This window comes from Hippocampus guttulatus, chromosome 18 (assembly GCF_054856545.1).
Source record: "Hippocampus guttulatus isolate MCC_2025c chromosome 18, RoL_Hgut_1.0, whole genome shotgun sequence".
NCBI lineage: Eukaryota > Metazoa > Chordata > Actinopteri > Syngnathiformes > Syngnathidae > Hippocampus > Hippocampus guttulatus.
Genome location: NC_141278.1, coordinates 11,728,332 through 11,751,467, shown reverse-complemented (window position 1 = coordinate 11,751,467; position 23,136 = coordinate 11,728,332). Strand labels below are relative to the sequence as shown.

Below are 23,136 nucleotides of genomic sequence, written 5' to 3'. Positions count from 1 at the left end.
GAACGCCTGGTTTGTCCATTATGCTGTGTCATGAGTAGGTGATTAAGGAAAGTGTTAAAGTACTTTACATAGAAAAGCGCTATACAACTGAAAGCTCATTTACCAATGCTTTTATACTGTTCTTTCAATGAAAATCAATGCCACTAATTCGCGATTGTAAAATTGTGGTATACTGTATAACAAAGTTACGACTATTAAACATCATGTACCTGTTTTACCTCTCTCAAGGTTAATGGCTTCCGCAGCTATGTGGATCTTTATGTGAAAGACAAATTGGATGAGACAGGTGTAGCCCTGAAAGTGGTGCATGAGACTGTAAATGAACGATGGGAAGTGTGTCTCACAATGAGTGAGAAAGGATTCCAACAAAACAGCTTTGTCAACAGCATCGCCACGACCAAGGTGTGTATAGCGATACTGGATTCGCATCGGTAACTGTGGATACACTACACGTTAACTTTCATTTATATGGGAAATTTCATACACAAGTTAACTCAATGTGCTTCACATAGCCGAAAACACAGTATCTAAAAGTATGTACAACAGAAGAGCTGCGCATTTTCGAAAAGCAGAGAACAAAAGTCTCTGAAAAAATTACGAAAAGAACATATATTGCCAACAATTAAACACATTTACAAACATCAGATTTACAGATATTCAAAAACAAAGGAAAGAAGTAAATTAAAAGACTGTGTAGTGAAGTTGTTTTTCAAAATGCTTTAAAAAAAAAAAAGACATTTGTATGTTTTTTGTTTTGTTTTTTCTCATTCACGCGGTGGAAATTGTGTGGCCGTCTGTGTCCCTGCGGTACCGCTGATGAAAATTTGTGGCTCCATCCGTTATTCAAGTAGCCGGTCCATAATTTAACACTTGAAAGGTGTTTGTAACTCTTGTTTTTGTTTTTTTTGTTTTTTTTTCCCCCCAGGGTGGTAGGCACGTCGACTACGTGGTTGATCAAATAGTGTCCAAACTTATTGAAGTAGTGAAGAAAAAAAACAAGGCAGGAGTGTCTGTCAAACCTTTCCAGGTAGAGTGATACATGATTTTTAAGATAACCATTAAAAAAAAAAATTCTTACTCATGTTACTAACCTAAAGGGACATATCTTTCTTTCATGAATCCTGCAGGTTAAAAACCACGTTTGGGTTTTTGTGAATGCACTGATTGAGAATCCAAGCTTCGACTCCCAGACAAAAGAAAACATGACCCTCCAGACAAAAAGCTTTGGTTCCAAATGTCTTTTGTCTGACAAGTTTATCAAGGGTGTAAGTGCAGTGATGATTTGCTGTATGTGTCTTACATCTATCCATACAATATACATATCGTTGAGTTTATGTTCTCTCTTTGTCATCTTTAGGCAATCAATTGTGGGATTGTCGAGAGTATACTCAACTGGGTGAAGTTCAAAGCTCAGACACAGCTGAATAAAAAGTGCTCATCTGTGAAGCACAGCAAGATTAAAGGCATCCCCAAACTGGACGATGCCAATGATGCTGGTGTGTTTCAACTGCAGACTTGTTTAATGTTGGGAACTCTTAATCATAATCGGCATCAACATTTCCTTATCAACTTTTGTTGGTTGATGAATCTGCAATTCTAATCTAATGTGTTCATCAGAGACGTTTTATTTTCACATCTCAATTCTCAATATCTGCCATATTTTACATTTTCTCGAAGTAAACCAATGGTCGAACCATGAACAGATTTTTTTTCTTCAAAATTTGCATTTTGGTTGCGCAATATCTCATGCAATTTGGAAGTTGAGCTTTCTAGTTTGGTGCAGTTATGGCAATAACCCCTTTTTGGGTGAAATTTAATGGTGAATATTTAATGACTCCAAAAGTGAGCACCATCCATCCATGATCTGATCTGACTATGCTCAGGCGCCTATCCCAGTTCCCAGCTGTGTTTTTGGCAGCCCAAAGACAGCTGTCATCGGCTCCAGCACGCCCGCGACTCTTGTGATGATTAGCGGATTAGAAAATGGAGGGACAGATTATTACTTTTCTTTGCATTACTTTTGGGATTATCAATTTGTTATATCCTTACAGTAGTGTCCTGAGGATGTAACTTCTATTACTAACTGTGGTTTCAACATGTTAAATGTCGAGGAATGCTCTTTGTCTCTTTAAGAAAGCTTTACTTAGCAGTCAGGGAATGTCTGATGTAACTACTGATGTTTCAATTGAGGAGTTTGTTGTTCCTACCTTTGCAGGACTCACCTTTTCTTGTAGAGTTCACAATTTATCCATCTCCAAATTTCAGAGGCATGCTGCTTTCCATGCTTTTTACCTCCATCCATCCATTCATTCTCCGAACCGCTTTATCCTTACAAGGGTTGCGGGGGGGTGCTGGAGCCTATCCCCGCTGTCTTCGGGCAGTAGGCGAAGTACACCCTGAACCGGTTGCCAGCCAATCGCAGGGCACACATAGACGAGCAACCATCTGCGCTCACACTCACACTAGGGACAATTTAGAATGTTCAATCAGCATGCTCTTTGAATGTGGTAGGAAACGGGTGTACCCGTAGAAAGCCCACGCAGGCACGGGGAGAACATGCAAACTCCAGACAGGAAGGCCGCTGCTGGAATCGAACCCGATACCGCTTATTCTCATCCAGTCCATGTACATACAGTGGTAACTCTTAGGAAATTAATTGGTTCTGGAAGAAATTTCTTAACAAGAAAATTTTGTCAATAGAGATGCGTTTTCCATGTAAGTGCCCTAATCCGTTCAAAGCCTTCCCCCAAAAAACAAATTCAGACATTAATGTTTCCTAAAGTATAAAAATGCATCAAAATGTGTAACAAATACATGTTACAATTAGATTATAGCAGAATAAAGAATAAAAATGATGATCATTTAACTTTTAACTGTGTCCTCATAGTTTTTTGGCCTCTTTAGTTCACGTTCTCTCTCAGAAGGGGTTTTTGCCTGGCGTTTTGTCAAGAACTGATCCAAGGATGTTTACTTTTGTCGGCTTTTAACAATCCTTCGAAAATGTTCTAGCCAAACATCAGCATAGTGAGCAATCGCCTGACTGGTCAATACTTTTTCTGGGTGCTTCACATTTACGTAAAACTATCGGAACGCCTCATGGCCCGAGGGGCGAGTAACGAGGATGCTGCATAGACACAGATCTATCTATTGACACACATGAAGACAGATGGTAGAGGTCCCTCTTAGCCAATGGGATGCCAGGATGCTGCTCGGTAATAGCCAATGGTGTTCTATTTTCTTGTTACCCAGTCAAATTCTGAGTATGTTTAATCAGCCCGGTTCCTCTCTTCTTTCATAAAAAGTATAGCGTTCTTGAATAAATGTGGTCATACCATAATCCTTGTTCACATCTGCTCGTATTTCCAATGCGCTCTTGCTCTGCCTTTCAGTCATTAAGCTACCGCTAATGCTTGTTTTTCCTTTTCCAAGTTGATCACCCATGTCCACTCCTCTACTTGATTAATTTCTCTCAGGACAAATGGAGGACATATTTAAATGTAACCAGTCCGCCGTTACAAGGTTGATGAAACAAATCCCATGAAAATAACAAAGACTGAATCCACAATTTATTTATTATGTGGAAATTTGACAGGTTGGCCACTCTGCCAATGTCAACTCAACAGAGTAAATGGTATTTCAACAATACATTTATTGATATGCTTATCTGTTTTTTGTTTTTTTACCCACCCATATTCAAGGCGGGAAACACTCCTCAGAATGCACTCTTATCCTCACTGAGGGCGATTCAGCAAAATCTCTTGCTGTTTCTGGACTCGGAGTCATCGGTCGTGATCGCTATGGTGTATTTCCACTGAGAGGAAAGATCCTAAATGTCCGTGAAGCAACGCACAAACAGGTATGCATTTAATTGAATCTATTTCACCTTAAACAAGTACTGTATGTTGGTATGTAGACCCTGAATATTAAACATTTATGGAAGATGGCACTTGATGAGCAGACCCTTGTATGGTAAGAATAATTCTAACTGCCTAAATTCGGAATTGCGAAAAACTCAGCGAGTTTACTGTATGCAGAGGAACCAACTCAAATTCACTTATTCGTGGGGATGGGCGATTATGGAAGAAATTATTACATGATTATGAGGGCCAGTACCCCTGCGAGGTACCTATTGTTTTTGTCTTAATCATTATTAAGGACCGAGCAGCGACCGCTGTGAGGTCTCTATTGTTTTAGTAGGTCTGAGCAGTGATCGCTGCAAGGTACTTACTGTTTTCTGTGCTGGCTTTTCTACAGTATGTGGAGTTTGCATGTTCTCCCCGGGACTGCATGGGTTTTCTCCGGGTACTCAGGTTCCCTCGTCCATTCCCAAAATATGCACGATAGGTTAATTGAACACTCTAAATTGTCCCTATGTATGACTGTAAGTATGAATGGTTGTTTGTCTATTTGTGCCCTGCCATTGGCTGGTGACCAGTTTAGGGTGTACACAGTCTACTGTCCAAAGTCAGCTGGGATAGGCTCCAGCACGCCTGCAACTTTCGTGATGAAAAAGCACTTCAGATAATGGATGGATGGAGGGATTATTTTCAGAGCCCGAACAGCGATCACTGCAGAGTCCCTCTTATTTTTATAGAAATACTTTTCATTATCCATTCAATTTCTGATCCGCTTTATCCTCACAAGGGTCGCGGGGAGTGCTGGAGCCCATCCCAGCTGTCTTTGGGCAATAGGCAGGCGACACCCTGAACCGGTTGCCAGCCAATCGCAGGGCACACAGAGAAGAACAACTATCTGTGCTCACACTCACACCTCAGGACAATTTAGTGTTCAATCAGCCTGCCATGCATGTTTTTGGAATGTGGGAAGAAAGTGGAGTACCCGGAGAAAACCCACGCAGGCACGGGGAAAACATACAAACTCCACACAGGAAGGTTGGAGCCGAGGTCGAACCCACAACCGCTGCACTGTGAGGTTAACGCGCTAACCACTCGACCACCTATTATTCTTATTTTTAGGGCCCGAGCAGTGGCCGCTGCAAACTCGCCCTGCTTTTATTTATATTTATTTATCTGAATCAATTAATTAACATTTAATATTTACTTTGTATTGTGTGCTTTTTTTTTTTAACCAACAGATAATGGAAAACGCTGAAATCAATAACATCATCAAAATTGTTGGACTACAATACAAGAAGAGTTATGAAGACCCAGAGTCCCTGAGGAGTCTGCGCTATGGCAAGATCATGATCATGACTGACCAGGTGGCCTAACGAATGGATGCAGTCTGTACTACTGCCTTTTATCGTGTTCAATTCAAGCACATACTGTAGTTGAAGTTGTCCTGTTTCTTGTCTGTCCTAGGATCAAGATGGGTCCCATATAAAAGGTCTACTCATCAACTTCTTTCATCACAACTGGCCATCCTTGTTGAAACACACATTCCTGGAGGAATTTATCACACCTATTGTCAAAGTAAGGCACAGAGTAGGACATGTGTTAGAGGAATCTATGAGCAAAATTGTATCATGTTTAAAGTTTCATTTAATTTGGGCACATCGAAGCGTTTGGGTGCGTATCCAGCACCCCCAAATGCCTGCACACAAAGGCGCCGGCCATCTGGCCGGGGGGACTGTTGAAGTCCACAATTAGCACGTCAATACAGGTGGACAACCACAGGGGAGAAGGCGACACTCGGTCACAAAAGGGGAATGAATAATTCGGGAACAGCGGTTGAGCAACAAAAGACGAGTTGAGAACACCCGTCGCGCCCAGACGACATTGACCATCCGCAAAGTCTACAACATGCTAATTCGATGTAGACCAGCCAGAAAAGGCGCCAATGTACTGGTGGTTCAAGTTGGAAAAACAGGTAACCAATCACTACCGAGGAGCCGGACCGGGGTGCGGCATGCAAACATCGGGGGCAGTGTTTTTCTTGTATTTTGCATATGTTACAATAAAATGTCGAACTCGCGGTGGCGGGACTGAGAGTGTGATCGCGGAGCAACTAACCGTCGTTCGCTCTCAGAGATCCGCTCCCGCCGATATTGAAGACAATTTTCCTGTGTGCCGAGTCATTTCTTTAACTTTGTCCGAGAAAATCTCTGACAACATGTCATTGTTGTCTCAATGTGTCTATTGGGACTGAAATTGCATTAATATTACAAACCATTCTTATGTACACATTAAAAATATATATCTTGAGCACACTGGAAACGCCTTACTGCCAGCAATACAGACCTAACGCTAACCCTTGTAGTATAGGAATCGAACAGTCCAAAGTAGGGCATTTTTTACCTCATACTCCTGGATTACCCCCCACCAGATACCAAGGGATACGCGGTCGAACGCCTACTTCACGTCCACAAAACACATGTAGACTGGTTGGGTGAAATCCCATGCACCCTTTGTGATCCTGTTAGAGAGCTGATCTACTGTTCCACTGCCGGAACGAAAACCATACTGCTCCTCCTGAATATGAGATTCAACCTCCCCACAGACCCAGCCAGGGGGCCGAAAACTGGGATCCCTTTATAGTTGGAATACACCCTCCAGTCCTCGTTCTTGAAAAGGGAGACCAACATCCCGGTCTGCCAATCCAGGGCTACTGTCCCCAATGTCCACATGATGTTGTTGAGCCGTGTCAACAAACACCGGCTCCACAACATCCAGAGCCTTTAGGAACTCTGGGCAGATCTCAACCACCATGGAGCTTTGCTAATGAGGAACTTTTTAACCACCTTGACTTCATCCTAGAGATGAGAGCCCCCCTCACAACCCCCCAGAATCTCCTTCCTCAAAGGCAGGCCTGTCAGCAGAATTGAGGAGTTCTTCGAAGTATTGTCCCCACAGTCTCACGTCTTGATGCTTGAGTTTTTGCCTCCCACAGGCCAAATAGGCCTGATAGAACTCTTTCAGATTGATTGCATCCCTTACCTCTGAGTCCACCAGCGGGTTCGTGGATTTCCACCACCGCGGAATATGGTACACTCGGACTCAATGTATTCGCCGCCCCCCTCCGCGACATGGCCGAAGTTCTGTAGGAGGTGCGAGTTGTAAATATAGTTTGATTGATTTCCAAACAAATACAAATCAAAGTAGGTGGCTTATGAGAATGGAATCTCTTTGGATGTGGATTTCTGTAGCTGATATCATGCCTAGGTCCAAAGTAGAAATTAAAAATATTTAAGTGAATAAATATGAATACTGTGAAACCTGGATTTAACAGAGGCAAGAGCAATGATTGTTATGTACTGTATACTTCTACCGGAATGACTTTAGTATGATCAATCAAAACTTTGATTGGTTCCTTGCAAAATGCTGGGGGGGGGTCCATTTATTTATTTACAATTATGCTCTCAAGGGTCACGGGCATGCTGGAGCCTCTCCCAGCTGTCTTCGTCCAGGAGGCGGGGTACACCGTAAACTGTTTGCTATCCAACGACGTAATTTTGCAATCAATTCTCAGAATAGCATAAAGTTAACACTTGACTCGTCAATTTTGTTGAAAACCGTGAAATCATTCTCGAAAGATCCTGTGAAGCCAGTTAACTTTTGACAAAAACAACAAACAAAAACATCTATTTTTGGATAATAAAATGTTACTATGGTTAATATTGCTGATGGCCCAATTGTATTTTCTGCAGGTTACCAAGAATAAGCAAGAGCTGGCCTTTTACAGCATTCCAGAGTTTAACGAGTGGAAGAAACATACAGAAAACTATAAAACCTGGCATGTAAAGTACTACAAAGGTTTGTTATTTATGCAGTCATTTTAGATCGTACAGCAAAAATAATAATCCATGTGAAAATTTATAGTTGTCTTGACTATTGTTATTTCCTTATGATCGTATTAAATGTATGTTTCAGGTTTGGGTACAAGTACAAGCAAAGAGGCAAAAGAATATTTTGCTGAAATGGAGAAGCATCGCATCACATTTCGATACAATGGTGCTGAGGATGATGCGGCCATCACTTTGGTGAGTTCAAGCTAACCCGTTTTTTGTAGGAACTGAATTTCAAACAATCATTATGAATGCCAATAATTCAAAAGAAGAATGTGTTTACACTTGAGTGGAGTTTACACGAGTTAGTTAGCTTTGCCAATCACACTGTTACTCCAAAGGGCGAACAATCCTGATCATGAAGGATCCCTCAAAGGTTGCAGTCCAATCCAACTATCGGCCAATAACCTGTCTCTCCACAACATGGAAGCTCATGTCAGGCATCATTGCGGCTCAGATAAGTGGACACGTGGATCAATACATGAGCGAAGCACAGAAGGGCATTTGTAGAGATACCAGAGGAGCCAAACATCAGCTACTGGTTGACAGAACAGTCGCACAAGATTGCAGGTCCCGACATACCAACCTGTGCACAGCCTGGATTGATTACAAGAAAGCCGATGACTCGATGCCACATACATGGATCACTGAAAGCTTGGAGTTGTATCAGGTGAACAGGACCCTAAGAGCCTTCGTTGCAAACTCGACGAGGATGTGGAAAACCACACTTGAAGGCAATGGGAAGCCACTCACCCAAGTGTCCATGAAATGTGGCATATAACAAGGGGATTCACTCTCCCCACTGCTGTGCTGCATAGGACTGAACCCCCTAAGCCAATTAATTGCCAAGACAGGCTATGGATACCACCTCAGAAATGGAGCTATGATCAGTCACCTCCTCTACATGGATGACATAAAGCTGTATGCTAAGAGCGAAAGGGACATAGAAACCCTGATCCACACAACCAGGATCTACAGCACTGACATTGGGAAATCATTCGGGCTTGAGAAATGTAGTCGGATGGTGACTAAGAGAGGCAAGGTAGTCCACACTGAAGGGTTTCACTCCCTGAAGGAACAATAGCAGACATTGAGGACAGCTACAAGTACCTTGGTATACCACAAGCCAATGTCAACCTCGAACTGGCATCAAGGAAAGCGGCTACGGCCAAATACCTCCAGCGGGTGAGGCAAGTCCTAAGAAGCCAGCTCACTGGCAAGAAGAAGACCCGGGCAATAAACAGTGATCAGATACCCTGCAGGAATAATAAGGTGGTCAAAGGAAGAGATTCAGAGCATTGATATTAAGACCCGAAAGCTCCTAACCATGCATGGAGGGATCCATCCCAAATCCAGTGCCCTGAGACTGTACGCAAGCCGTAAGGAAGGAGGCTGGGGACTAGTGAATGTGAGAGCCACTGTCCAGGATGAAACATCCAAGCTCCATGAATACATCAAGGAGAAGGCTCCAACGGACAACGTCCTCAGAGATTGTCTCAGACAATGGGGAACAGAGGATGAGGTGCTGGAAGAAGGACCATCATGGGAGGGCAAGCCCCTAAACGGGATGTACCACCGGACTATAACTGAAGTGGCTGATCTCAAGAAGTCCTATCAGTGGCTAGAGAGAGCAGGCCTGAAGGACAGCACAGAGGCACTCATCCCTGGTTGCTCAGGAGCAGGCCCTGAGCACCAGAGCCATTGAGGCCCAAATATACCACACCAGACAAGACCGAAGGTGTAGGTTGTGCAAAGAGGCACCTGAGACGATCCAACACATAAATGCAGAGTGTAAGACGCTGGCAGGGAAAGCTTACATGGAACACCATAACCAGGTGGCTAGCAGTCTACCGAAACATCTGTGCGGAGTATGGACTGGAAACCCCAAGGTCAAAATGGGAAATACCTCCAAAGGTGCTGGAGAATGATCGTGCGAATATCCTGTGGGACTTCCAGATCCAGACTGACAAGATGGTAATGGCGAACCAACCAGATATCGTGATCATAGATCAAGGGCAGAGGAAAGCCGTTGTAGTGGATGTACCGATCCCAAGTGATGGAATCATCAGAAAGAAAGAACACGAGAAACTTGAGAAATACCAAGGGCTCAGAGAGGAGCAGGAAGGTAAAGGTGACAGTCGTGGCTGTGGTGGTCGGAGCACTCGGAGTAGTGCCTCCCAAACTGGATGAATGGTTGCAACAGATCCCGAGAACAACATCGGACATCTCAGTCCAGAAAAGCGCAGTGCTGGGAACAGCAAGGATACTGCGCAGAACCCTCAAGCTTCCTGGCCTCTGGTAGAGGACCCGAGCTGAATGTGGGACGGACACCACCCGAGGGGTGAGACAAGGATTTAAAAAAAAATATATATATATATATATACTCTATATATTTGTATTTTACGGAATTTTCAGGAAAGTCCACTTTCATCTCTAAACAATACACATTATTATTATTGCCATTATCTTATATCTTAGTATTTAAGTCTTCGAAAGACAAATTTAAAATGACGGTTGTTTTTGTTTCAGGCCTTCAGTAAGAAGAAAACTGATGACAGGAAGGAGTGGCTCACCAACTTTATGGAGGACAGACGGCAAAGACGAATTCATGGTCTCCCTGAGGTTAGTGAATTCAATATAATTTCTCGGTGTATATGTTTTCCAACATATACACCTATGAGGCCCAGCACACATTCCACTTTGCAGCCAAACTGAACTTGGACCGAACTATTACAAATAAAGGACAGTTGGTGACTTGCATCCAGTCATCGAACAATTCGTGGATGTCCTGTGATGTGAAATGGGTTTGCACATTCGGTATATTGTATTTTATCACTTTTATTCAACCGTAAAAGGAGTTAAGATCAAAGAAGAAGCAGGTTGCTACAGAGAGAGGGGGAGGAGATGCGCAAGAATAAAACAGAAGAGTGGTGATATATTGAGAGTTTCAGGTCGCTCCCATTGACTTGTACCTGTATGTGACCTTTGCGCACATTACACACATTCCTGTACATTTTGATGACACTCACAACTGGACTGCTCTGTTTGTCTGAGAAGACGTTTCACCACTCATTGCGGAAGGTTTCATCAGTTCATGTCACAAGGCTTGGTTCAGACAGACCGCCGGAAATTTTATCATTCTATTGGGAGGCAAATGACCATCGTTAAGATGCCTGGCAGAGAGGCCTCCATCGGTCAATAAGTCGTTGGGTGGAAACTCCTTCATTTAAGTTACATTTATGTTACATTTACGTTTGAAAGGACGGCATTGTGTGTAGAGGATAAGTGAGGTCATAAGCCACTTGCTCCTGTTCCTCTAAAGCAGAGGTGGGCTAAGTACAGCCCATGGGCCGGATTCAGCCTGTTGGTCTTTTTAATCCGGCCCCCCGAAGGGTTGGTACACATTTAAGGTTTGATGTGAATGATTGCATTAATTTCAATTGGACTTGTAATTGAATTGAATTGAATAAAACTTTGTCAAATGTGCTCTTTGTATGTATGTAATGACAGGCATTTCAACGCCAGGTGGCGCAGTTACTTGAAGTGGCAGAGCATAGGAAGGGAGGGGGAGACAAAGAAGGGAGAGAGAGAGAGAGATAGAGGGAGAAATCTACCACCAGCGGACCTCAGTCAAACGAAAATCCCCAAACCCGGTAAAAAAAAAAAAAGAATTATGGTTTAAACTTTCTACTACTATATTACATTAACGATCGATTCCGAATGGAAGTTCCAGAACCCAGAAGCCATACAGAAGCCCGCAGTCGCGCCAACTCCCGCTTGATACGACAAAATAAGTGTGTCTGCGCCGCTATTTTTCATCATTGGTTCCAAAACGGCAACATGCAAGTGACTCTTCATTGCAGTGAGTTTTACTAGAATTGCCAAAGTTTTTAATTTCATTCAATTACATTTACGTCTTGTATATCATGGCATCCAAATAAAGAGAAGGTGAAGTATCTGATTAAACGCGGGTTAAAAAGTACGAAACATTCAGGAGACGCTTGGAGTCGGAAAGACTCAAATGTACGAGACTTTGAAAAACAAGGAAGCGATTCTTGCTCAGTCCGATTTTGGCAATTTCCAAGGTCAGAGTGAATTACTTGCGGCTCGGCAGACAGTCAAGTTAATGAACGGTTCCTGGAATGGTTTGACTGTTATCGTGCTTTTGGTACAGTGGACCAGCTCTACACCCTTAGCAGGGTCCTCGAGGGTATGTGGGAATTCGCCCAACCAGTCTACATGTGTTTTGTGGACTTGGAGAAGGCGTTTGACCGTGTCCCTCGGGGAGTTCTGTGGGGGGTGCTTCGTGGGTATGGGGTACCGAACCCCCTGATATGGGCTATTCGGTCACTATACCACCGATGTCAGAGTTTGGTTCGCATTGCCGGCAGTAAGTCGGAATCGTTTCCAGTGGGGGTAGGACTCCGCCAAGGCTGCCCTTTGTCGCCGATTCTGTTCATAACCTTTATGGACAGAATTTCTAGGCGCAGCCGAAGCGTTGAGGGGGTCCGTTTTGGGGGCCTCAGTATTGCATCCCTGCTTTTTGCAGATGATGTGGTGCTGTTGGCTCCTTCAAACAGGGCTCTCCAACTCTCACTGGAGCGTTTCGCAGCCGAGTGTGAAGCGGTTGGGATGAAGATCAGCACCTCCAAATCTGAAACCATGGTCCTCAGTCGGAAAAGGGTGGAGTGTCCCCTCTGGGTCGGGGAGGAGATCTTGCCCCAAGTGGAGGAGTTCAAGTATCTTGGGGTCTTGTTCACGAGTGGGGGCAGGAGGGAGCGGGAGATCGACAGGCGGATCGGTGCAGCGTCTGCTGTGATGCGGACGTTGTATCGGTCTGTCGTGGTGAAGAAAGAGCTGAGCCAAAGGGCGAAGCTCTCAATTTACCGGTCGATCTACGTTCCAACCCTCATCTATGGTCACGAGCTATGGGTCGTGACCGAAAGAACGAGATCCCGGTTACAAGCGGCCGAAATGAGTTTTCTCCGCAGGGTGTCCGGGCTCTCCCTTAGAGATAAGGTGAGAAGCTCGGTCATCCGGGAGGGGCTCAGAGTCGAGCCGCTTCTCCTCCACATCGAGAGGAGCCAGATGGGGTGGCTTGGGCATCTGATTCGGATGCCCCCTGAGCGCCTCCCTGGTGAGGTGTTCCGGGCATGTCCCACCGGGAGGAGACCCAGAGGAAGACCCAGGACACGCTGGAGAGACTATGTCACCCAGCTGGCCTGGGAACGTCTCGGGATCCCCCGGGGAGAGCTGGAAGAAGTAGCTAGGGAGAGGGAAGTCTGGGCTTCCCTGCTAAAGCTGTTGCCCCCGCGACCCCGCCCCGGATAAGCGGTGGATGATGGATGGATGGATGTTATCGTGCTAAAAACGTTCTGCAAACTGGACCGCTAATAAGATAGGAGGCGAGTTCCATGGCGCAAACTATGAGCATCGAAGACTTCGAAGTGTCCCGTGGCTGGCTTCAAAAGGTCGTTGCACGACATCAGCTGAGCAACGCTGTCCTGTGGTGATTGAGGGGAGGTCAAGTGAGTGAGTGGAAAGAAAAGCTTCCAGGTCCCTTACTCATCTCATTTTGTAGCAAATAGTTCTAACTTTCTTATAATTTGTTCATGTACCTGAACTGTTCACTGTTCTCATTAAAAAAAATTATGTTAATACTTTATTGCTTTTGTTCTGTTGATGTTTGGTATGGACTGTCACCATATGCCGTTTTTTATATGTACCGTATCTTGTGCTGACCTGACCCACCTGTCAAATTTTAGAAATCAGTGTGGCCCCTGGGCCAAAAAGTTTGCCCACACCTGCTCTAAAGAGTACTCCCTCTCATTTTGGTGCTAGTAGATCAGGGGTACCCAAACCTTTTGGACCAAAGATCTACTTTTCAATTAACCAACCTCCCGCGATTGACCCGTTATCGCGCACGAGCGCATACACACGCACTTCAATACGCATGCCATGATAAGCAACAGCCATAACGGCTCCTAAGATGAACAAAACAGAAAAATAAAGTAGACGCAAGAGTTTATGAGTTTGTTAAAAGGAAATAATTGCCTACTTTAGTGTAAGACATGACCACAGGGGCATGCAATTCACTTTTGCAGCCTGTTAACTATCGTAGCTCACGCGTACCGGTCACTGCTTTGAGTGTTTGACTTGACGCCTCTTCATTTCAGCAATACCTGTATGGAACGCAAGCCAGACATCTGTCCTACAACGACTTTATCAACAAGGAGTTGATTCTGTTCTCCAACTCTGATAATGAGAGATCCATTCCTTCATTGGTTGATGGTTTGTACAATCTTTTTACTGATATTTTTCTCGAAAGGTATTAATTAATTCCATCGAAATAATTTTACATGTTGCCAAGCCAAGTTGATTTAAAAAAAATCAAAAAACAGTGGATGTCAAGTCAAGTCAACTGTATTTATAGAGCACTTTCAAACAGCCATCGCTGCATACAAAGTGCTGTCCATGGATGTCATCAAGTTTTAGTGGAATGATCAAACTAGAAAAATGTAGAAGAGTTCGGGCACCAAATACCAAAGCAATCTGTGATAATGACTCATTACAGCCTCATTATTAACATTAATTTGAAGTGTACTTTATTAAGATTATTTTACACATTGGTTTAGTAGCCCTGTTCTGCAGAGGGCCACAGGTTGGGATGCAGCAATTTAATATTTTAGTACTTGAGTAGTCCATTGAAAAATCCATCGTAAAAACAAATATTTGAATAACATATTTTTACTTGAGCGATTATACTGTACATTATACAAAAAAGAGAACATAAAACATTTTAGGGCGGCCCGGGAGTCGAGTGGTTATTAGCACGTCGACTAAACAGTGCAGAGGTACCGGGTTCTATCTGTTTGCATGTTCTCCCCATGCCTGCGTGGGTTTTCTCCGGGTACTCCAGTTTCGTCCCACGTTCCAAAAGGCAGGCTGATTGAACACTCTAAATTGTCCATAGGTGTGAGTGTAGGCGTGAATGGTTGTTCGTCTCTGTGTGCCCTGCGATTGGCTGGCAACTGGCTCCGGGTGTCCCCCGCCTACTGCCCGAAGGCGGCTGGGATAGGCTCCAGCACCCCTCGCCACCCTTGTGAAGATAAAGCGGTTCGGAAAATGAATGACTGAAAGTATGACAATTCATATGAAATGTTCAGGAAAAGATTATCTAGGCCGCTCTGCATTCTGTATCTGTGGGAACCCTGCCCTTCCATGCTAATTTGTGAAATCATCTTCATCATTTAGATATGTTGACCCAGTGACTCATGTTTTGTTTGTTGTCTGTAACTAACCTGAATGTATCCTGTTTGTGTTATTTAGGCTTAAAGCCTGGCCAAAGAAAAGTGCTTTTCACTTGCTTGAAGAGGAATGACAAGAGGGAGGTGAAAGTTGCACAGCTTGCAGGTTCAGTGGCAGAGATGTCTGCTTATCATCACGGAGAGGTACACTTAACTGAACTGTAAAAGAACAACAGAAAACATCGCAATGAGGAAGATATTTTCATACAACTCAATATTTTGTATGAATCAAAGCCTATACTGTAATTTAAAAATCTTCTGTTATGTAGCACGTGTGATGCACACCCACTTTCTGTTACAATGAATCAGGAGGCTTTGACCGTATGGTTGCAAGATAACCAGAAATTGCTAATCAGAACAAATAAGAAATGTATTTGAGTCACGCCACTTACTATTTGTCACTTGAACTTAGCATTCATCATCCATTTTTCTTTTTAGCAAGCGCTCATGATGACCATTGTCAACTTGGCTCAAAACTTTGTGGGCAGTAACAACGTCAACATCCTGCAGCCCCTTGGCCAGTTTGGCACTCGTATCAATGGAGGCAAAGATGCTGCCAGCCCTCGTTATATCTTCACTATGCTTAGGTAAAGCCATTAATTTAATTCATGCCAGTTGATGATATCAATGCTCGTCCTTGGAAGGTGAGACTTTCCGAAATGTCAGACATAAGGAAGAGGATGTATTCATGTGTGTTGCTCTTGCATGCGCTGAAGACAACTTAAATATCGCACATTTTGTCAAGCTTATTTAAAACCATTTGACTCCCTCAGGAGTCATGAGAGGTATCCCGATTGTCTGTATTTTGTTACAAAAGTCAAAAAAAGAAACCTGTGTTGATGCCAGGGTGTTATGGTCCATCCAAAAAATGTTTTCCCTGATTTTCAGCCATTTCCCCAAATTCTTCCAAAAAAAGATTTTCCTTCAGTTTGTATCTATCTGAAAGGCGGTCCCTGTCCAGTTTATCATGCACAGTTGACATCCATTGTCTAAACAAAGTTGTTCAGTCTTGGGCCAGTTGTGGGTCATTCAACCTTAGTTTAACCAATGAGCGAAACACTACCTTTCCGGATTTTGCTGGCATTTTGTCTGGAGACATTTTCAGACATTTCAATTCAATATTTTATCAATGGCATTTTCTATTCATATGGATCACGCGTCTATCTCGATACATATTGATCTTGAATTATCGTCCAGCCCTCGCCCCTTCTATGATCTGATGAAAGGGACTGCTGGCGATTCCACCTGATTACTATTTTTTTCAAACTCAATATTTGGTGGGGAACTGCATAAGGTCCACCTGCGCAATGCTCGAGCTGACCCTTGGATGCCGCAAAATAGTTGGATTATAAAAAACAACAAGCTAACATGAGGTTGGGAATAACGAGTTAAAAACCATACAATGAACTAAGAACTCATAATAGTTAGTGTTTTCATACATTTTTAGACCCTCAAAATCAGTGTTGTTTTGTTGGAGAACAGCATGTTGCCATGGCAACAGCATTTCATGAAGAATGACAAATTTCGTGTTTTAACATCATGAAGGCCGAAACACTCTTCTGAGCGAATAGGTAGACCTGGTTAACCCACTAGGCGATAAACGTTAAATAATAAAACATCTATTTATCTATTTATTCATCTATATATTGAGGATGATCAACGTCTTGAGGCTTTTCTGAAAAATTTATTTTTGACTTCTGACTTTAAAACTAGTTATTCATCAATTTGTGGTGCGCTGTGTATGTAATATGTGAAGGGGATTAAACATTTCTATGGTTTCCCAAAAATTCATAATGGCCCTCCAAGGGAAACCGTAACTACAATGTGGCCCGCGGCAAAAATAAGTTTGACACCCCTGATTTAGACAGTACTTAAAATAGCGGTGTGTGACTGACTTACGAATCATGGTCAGTGTTTTGAGGAGCGTGGCGCGAGGAACGTTGCAATTACGAGACATGACATGAGCCCCTTTGTGAAGCCAGAGTGTTTTAGGTCCCCAAAAGTGCAATTCATTTCAGAGAAAAAAAAACACGAAAAACAAAAGGGACCTTCCAGTGGTCACTGCTCGGGCCCTAATAATATTAATCATGATAAAATAATAATTTCCCCAAAAACAATAGGGACCTCGCAGGGGTTGCTGTTCTGGCCCTCATCAAAACTAGAACGGCGAGCCGCTAGAAAGGCCACGTTGGAGTACTGACTCATTGAAATTGTATTGTAAAAGACAGTAAACCTGTAACTTTTTTTGCCAGGCTTGATGAAGTTTCCGCGCGTTCAAATGCTCATGTGGTATCTCTTGTTCATGCCCAGTATGGCATTTTGAATTTTTCCCTTGCCTGGTTTGGTGGTTTGAATCATGGAATGTCGACAATCTTTGTCAGCTGGGAGCCTGTGAAGCCTATTATTATTAATTTGAGACTATTTTGTGAGTAAAAGCGAAACCAATAATCTTAAAATGATTTAACTTTATTCTTAACTGCTCTAGGCTTAATTCCTATTTAACTTCGGTTGGTAAGAGACATTTTTTAATGCTTCATACACATTATTTGCATCTGCTCATACATAAATTGATCTGTCCATGAGCATAACTTCAAAACAAAATATTATGTACTCCGTTCATTCATTCATTTTCCGATCCGCTTATCCTCACGAGGGTCGCGGGGGGTGCTGGAGCCTATCCCAGCTGTCTTCAGGCAGTAGGCAAAGGACACCCTGAACCGGTTACCAGCCAATCGCAGGAGACACATAGACAAATAACCATCCGCACTCACACGCGCACCTAGGGACAATTTGGAGTGTTCAGTCAGCCTGCCATGCATGTTTTCGGGATGTTTGAGGAAACCGGAGTACCCGGTGAAAACCCACGCAAGCCCAAGTAGAACATGCAAACACCACACAGGGAGGCCGGAGCTGGAATTGAACCCAGTACCTCTGCACTGTGAGGTCAACGCGCTAACCACTGGATCACCGGGCCGCCCGTACTCCATTCACTTGTACAAAAAAAAAAATAGATCAGAACATCCCGAACAAATTTGCAATCATGTGCAGGTAAATGTTTTAGTATACAGTATGTCAATTTAAAAAAAAGTATTCTTATTGTATAAAGGGAAATTATTACTCTTTTGGGAACCATAAATCGCAAATGTAGTCATGACTGTGATGCATTTGAAGGTCAGACATTGTTTGTGTTCGTTTGTGTCAATGAACTCCAGATGGGTATCCCATGACTGATAACTTTGTCTCAATTCCGACAGTCCTCTCGCCAAGCTGTTGTTTCCAGCGGTGGACTCCAACCTGCTAAAGTTCCTTTATGATGACAACCAGAAGGTGGAGCCAGAGTGGTACATTCCCATCATTCCAATGGTGCTTATAAACGGTGCAGAGGGCATTGGAACCGGTTGGGCATGTAAGATTCCCAACTACGACCCCCGAGAGATCGTCAACAACATCAGCCGGCTGCTAAACCACGAAGACCCACTGCCAATGGTAAACTCGCTCGAGAATTGGAATATTATTGTTTTAAATTGCACCTCTGCGATTTCAACGATATGATCCATTTGTGGCTGACAGTGAAGGATGTCCTTCGCTCGTCAGCCTCACAACAAAATGATTCTTGGTTTGCTTTCTGTGTGGACTTTCCTCCTGTTGTCCAAAAGCATGCCTGGTATGTTAGTTTAAGACAAGATGTCAATGTAAATGTGAATTAGAAGTTTTCTGAATGTGCCGCGCAATTGACTAGCAACCAGTGTAGCACACGAGTGACCTGGAATAGACCCTGAAGAGGATAAGCGGTCAATGCTAGTTGGATTACGGGCCAGTACCCCAATCCCCATCCTCTACATCTAAACTGTGCCTGGAGGATTTGGATGGTTGCGTCAGAAAGGGCATTCAAATTAAAAGCTGTGCCAGACAAGTCCTGAACAATTAAACTACTTTTTACATGTATGCCTATTATGTCAGTCCTGAAATCAGTTTGTAGGACAAAAGTCCCGATCAAAGAATGGGAATCAAGACTGGGTTTTTTTGTTTGTTTGTTTCAATACAAAGTGTTTAATTAATTTCACAACTTTTTTTATTTGCCCAACCTTTTTTTTTCCTAAAAGCTTCCCAGATATAAAAACTTCAAAGGGGTGATCCACGAACTGGGTCCGAACCAGTACCTGGTTAGTGGAGAGGTGTCAGTCCTTGACAAAAACACCATTGAGATCACAGAACTTCCCGTACGAACATGGACACAGGTACGCTTTGGCTCTTTATCACGTCTGTATATGATGCACTTATAAAATGTCTTCATTCAGAAGAACAATGGCATTTTATGACAGAAGAAAAGAAGGAAAATCATCATGTATATTTGGACTTTTGAGGCAGTACTTGAACACCATGTGGTAAAATGATTTCTTTCGTCCTCTTGCATTTCATGGTGCATGGAGCCAACCATAGCTACCTGGTCTCTGCCTCTGGATCTATTGTGTGCAAGATGTTGAGCTTGTGGCAGGGTCACATTGCAGGCCCCAAGTTCCAGGGCTATTACGTCCAGCCAGTGAGTGCGGGGGTCACATCTGGGTCGTCTCCAGTCATCTTGCTGGGGGTTGAAGGCCAAGATGGTGCTGGTTGGGTGTTCCTGTGGCAGGTGGATGACATGACCACACCATCGCACTTGCCACATTGCCGCAAGATGGAAGGCTGGCGGCTGTTTGGTTTTGTCTCTTAAAGCCTGATCTGTGATGTGCCGAGTCCACGAAATACCTTCAATCATCCTGAGGGCCCTGTAGTTAAAGCCATTACGCCTGGCCGCAAGTGTGTTATTCAGTGGCCAGTTTTCAGAGCCGTACAGGAGGACGGAGATGACCGAGGCATTGTAGACTTTGAGCTTTGTTGCCCGGGATATGTGCCGGTGGCGCTACAGCCGTCTCCACAAGAACTGCATGACAGATGCTGCTAGGGCACGGCAACGGTCGACCTCTGTTTGGATGTCTCCATTGTTGGTCACTGCCAAGCCGAGATATTTAAAGGTGGGGACAAAGTGGATAGGGGTGGGTCAGGTCCATCGTCAACATGCATCAATTTAGTCTTGGTCCAACTTATTTTAAGGCCAAGCTTTTTGGACTCCTCTTTGAACACTCTGAGAGCCTCATGAAGCTGATTGGCAGTCTCGCTGAATAGGACGGTGTTTGCTTTAGTAGGTTTCGTAACTACCGTATTTTCCGGACTATAAGTCGCTCCTGAGTATAAATCGCACCAGCCATAAAATGCATAATAAAGAACAAAAAAACATACATAAGTCGCACTGGAGTATAAGTCGCATTTTGGGGGGAAATTTATGTGATAAAATCCATCACCAAGAACAGACATGTCATCTTTGAAGGCAAATACAAATAAAACAACAGGTTGAATAAGAGTATGATAAGCTAACGTTACATGACGCATAAACAGTGAACTAAGAATGTGCCCGGTATGTTCACGTAACTTATTAAGAGTTATTCAGATAACTGTAGCATAATGATCATGCTAACAAGTTTACCAAACGATCAGTGTCACTCCAAATCACTAAATCCAATGAAATCTTCATCCTCGGTGTCACTTTTAAGCAACTCTGCCAACTTTGGAGGTAGAAGAGGCGGTGCTTCCTCTTCTACTTCGCTGACGTCAGAGTCATCGTAGGTTTTTTTTTTTTGTCAATGTGGAAAGCATCAACACAGGCCTAGAGCCCCCTCTTGCGGTTTAATGTGAAAATAACGTCAAATGATAGAATGTGTTAATTATTTCACACATAAGTCGCTTCAGAGTATAAGTCACACCCCCGGCCAAACTATGAAAAAAACTGTGACTTATAGTCCGGAAAATACGGTACATAGAGCTGGTTACAAGAAGTGCAACTAAGAATACTGTTTGGCAGTAAGCCTCACTGTATTGCAGAAAAGTCTCGTCCCCTCACTGAAGATGACTGTAGCTCCTCTGGTACACAGCTAGCTTTTGTTTACATCGTTTAGAGAAGGAATATCTCGCGCACCAGTCAGACAAACATTAGTCTAATGCAGGGGTAGGGAACTCCAGTTCCTTAAGCGCCATCTCTTGCCTGTTTTCAATCTCACTCTACTTCAACACACCTGATTCAAACGATCAGCTCATCAGCTAGCTCTGTAGAAGCCCGAAGCAATCATCATCAATTGAATCAGGTGAGTTGGAGTAGGCAGAGATTGAAAACAGGCAGGATATGGTTCTCAAGGAACCGGGGTTCCCAACCCCTGCAGTAATGAATCACAGGAATGCAAATCCTAAAAAAAAAAAAGAGTTTATCAAGTCAATATTCAAGTTTCTAACGAAAAATCCCAAAACAAATTTTTTGAACAGCACAATTCTCATTTTCTCCCATTTTCTGAAAAGCAATCCACAAACTGCTAAATATTTCTTTTTTGATTTAGTATATGATGTTCAGTGTTTCCAATGCATGAAAATAAAAATGATAAGACTGCTATTGTCAGATTTTGAGCTTTTTAAACACACTGCTATTATTTTGAACACAATTGTATGGCAAATGGATGGATGAGAAATAATGCAGAACATACTGTAGCTGCCATCTCTGCTGTCATATAGACTTATAAGGAATCTGTGCTGGAGCCGATGCTGCAGGGGACCGAAAAAACGCCATCACTCATCAGCGATTACAAGGAGTACCACACAGATTCGACCGTGAAGTTTGTGGTTCGCATGTCTGATGAGAAACTAGCGCAGGCTGAGGCAGCTGGCCTCCACAAAGTCTTCAAGCTTCAGTCCAGCCTCACCTGCAACTCAATGGTAAACATTCATTCAACCTAAAATCGACTGCAGATTAAAGATGCTGTGTGATAAGAGTCATTTTTTTTTCTGTTGATTTGTAGGTTCTTTTTGACCACATGGGTTGTCTAAAGCGATATGATTCAGTCCAAGACATTCTAAGAGAGTTCTTTGAGCTGCGCCTACACTACTACAAACTTCGAAAAGACTGGTTGATTGGTAGCCTTGGAGCTGAAGCGACTAAACTGTCCAATCAAGCTCGTTTTGTTTTGGAGAAGATCGAAGGAAAAATTTCAATTGGTAAGAGGGTTGAAAATATTCAAATCTTCAATCTGATATGTCGTGCCTATTTTGTGTCTCAACAGAGAACAAATCCAAGCGCGAGCTAATCCGCATGTTGGTCCAGAAAGGCTATGAGTCTGATCCTGTAGCTGCCTGGAACAAGGCTCAAGAAAAGGTATGGTTATCCACATGGAAGCTGAGCTTGAATCAAATATTCATGTTATATTAGTAAATTATGAGGCCAAATATATATTTTTACGAGTACCTATGCAAAGAGAAAAATACATATTTAGGTCAGACTGACTGGGTAAACAGGTAAACGCCCCCTTTTGAATAAGCCTGATCAGTCATTCACTCAAAGCTCAACCTTCGACGAATAAGATGGCGAAAAGAAAAAAAGATGACGAGTGTCGTACACTTAAGGATGAATGGACCAAAGGATTTGCCTTTGTGTAGAGAACAAGTTCTGCGGTGTGTCGAATTTGCAATGACAAAATACCATCGATGAAACAGTCAAAATGTAAAGCGGCACTTTCACACGCGCCATGCGACGTTCGCATCAAAATACCCTGCGGGAGACAGCAGCAACTCCGCGTATGGACCCGGCAAGCTGACTATAATTTCGCTAGCTTTGCTGGATCTTTAGCAATCGTAAGGAATGGGAAACCATTCATAGTAATGGTGAGTATTATAACAAAACTATAAATTATATAATTTATAGTTATATACACATTCATATAAAATTATATATATATATATATATACACTGTACATGCTCTCACTGAAATACATTTCCAAATATTTTGCTTTTGTGGCTCTCTTAATCAAAAAGGTTCCCGACCCCTGGCATAGACACACATATCTATCTACACACATCCCTCTTAGCCAATGGAATGCCAGGATGATGCTCGGTAGTAGCCAATGGCAGAGCAGCTATGAGTATGTTGCGTTCAGGAAACTGCGAATAGCAGGCCATACTGTAATTTTACCTTTCGTATCTTGACATTTCTTTTGTAACAAGAGGCAGTA

At 43.1% G+C, this 23,136-nt stretch overlaps 1 protein-coding gene across 3 annotated transcripts in view; it reads left to right on the top strand.

The window, feature by feature from the left end:
- Positions 1-23,136, top strand: part of top2b (DNA topoisomerase II beta) — a 58,845-nt gene that overhangs the window by 14,534 nt on the left and 21,175 nt on the right. For all 3 annotated transcript variants that reach the window (XM_086136285.1, XM_086136283.1, XM_086136284.1), the window contains 18 exons: positions 229-402; positions 926-1,027; positions 1,128-1,265; positions 1,358-1,496; positions 3,699-3,856; positions 5,096-5,221; positions 5,322-5,432; positions 7,607-7,712; positions 7,830-7,939; positions 10,274-10,366; positions 13,921-14,035; positions 15,074-15,195; positions 15,490-15,638; positions 18,306-18,537; positions 19,155-19,289; positions 21,646-21,846; positions 21,930-22,125; positions 22,191-22,282. In XM_086136285.1, the coding sequence (XP_085992411.1) occupies positions 229-402; positions 926-1,027; positions 1,128-1,265; positions 1,358-1,496; positions 3,699-3,856; positions 5,096-5,221; positions 5,322-5,432; positions 7,607-7,712; positions 7,830-7,939; positions 10,274-10,366; positions 13,921-14,035; positions 15,074-15,195; positions 15,490-15,638; positions 18,306-18,537; positions 19,155-19,289; positions 21,646-21,846; positions 21,930-22,125; positions 22,191-22,282 (2,499 nt within the window). The remainder of the gene's footprint in view (positions 1-228; positions 403-925; positions 1,028-1,127; positions 1,266-1,357; positions 1,497-3,698; positions 3,857-5,095; positions 5,222-5,321; positions 5,433-7,606; positions 7,713-7,829; positions 7,940-10,273; positions 10,367-13,920; positions 14,036-15,073; positions 15,196-15,489; positions 15,639-18,305; positions 18,538-19,154; positions 19,290-21,645; positions 21,847-21,929; positions 22,126-22,190; positions 22,283-23,136) is intronic.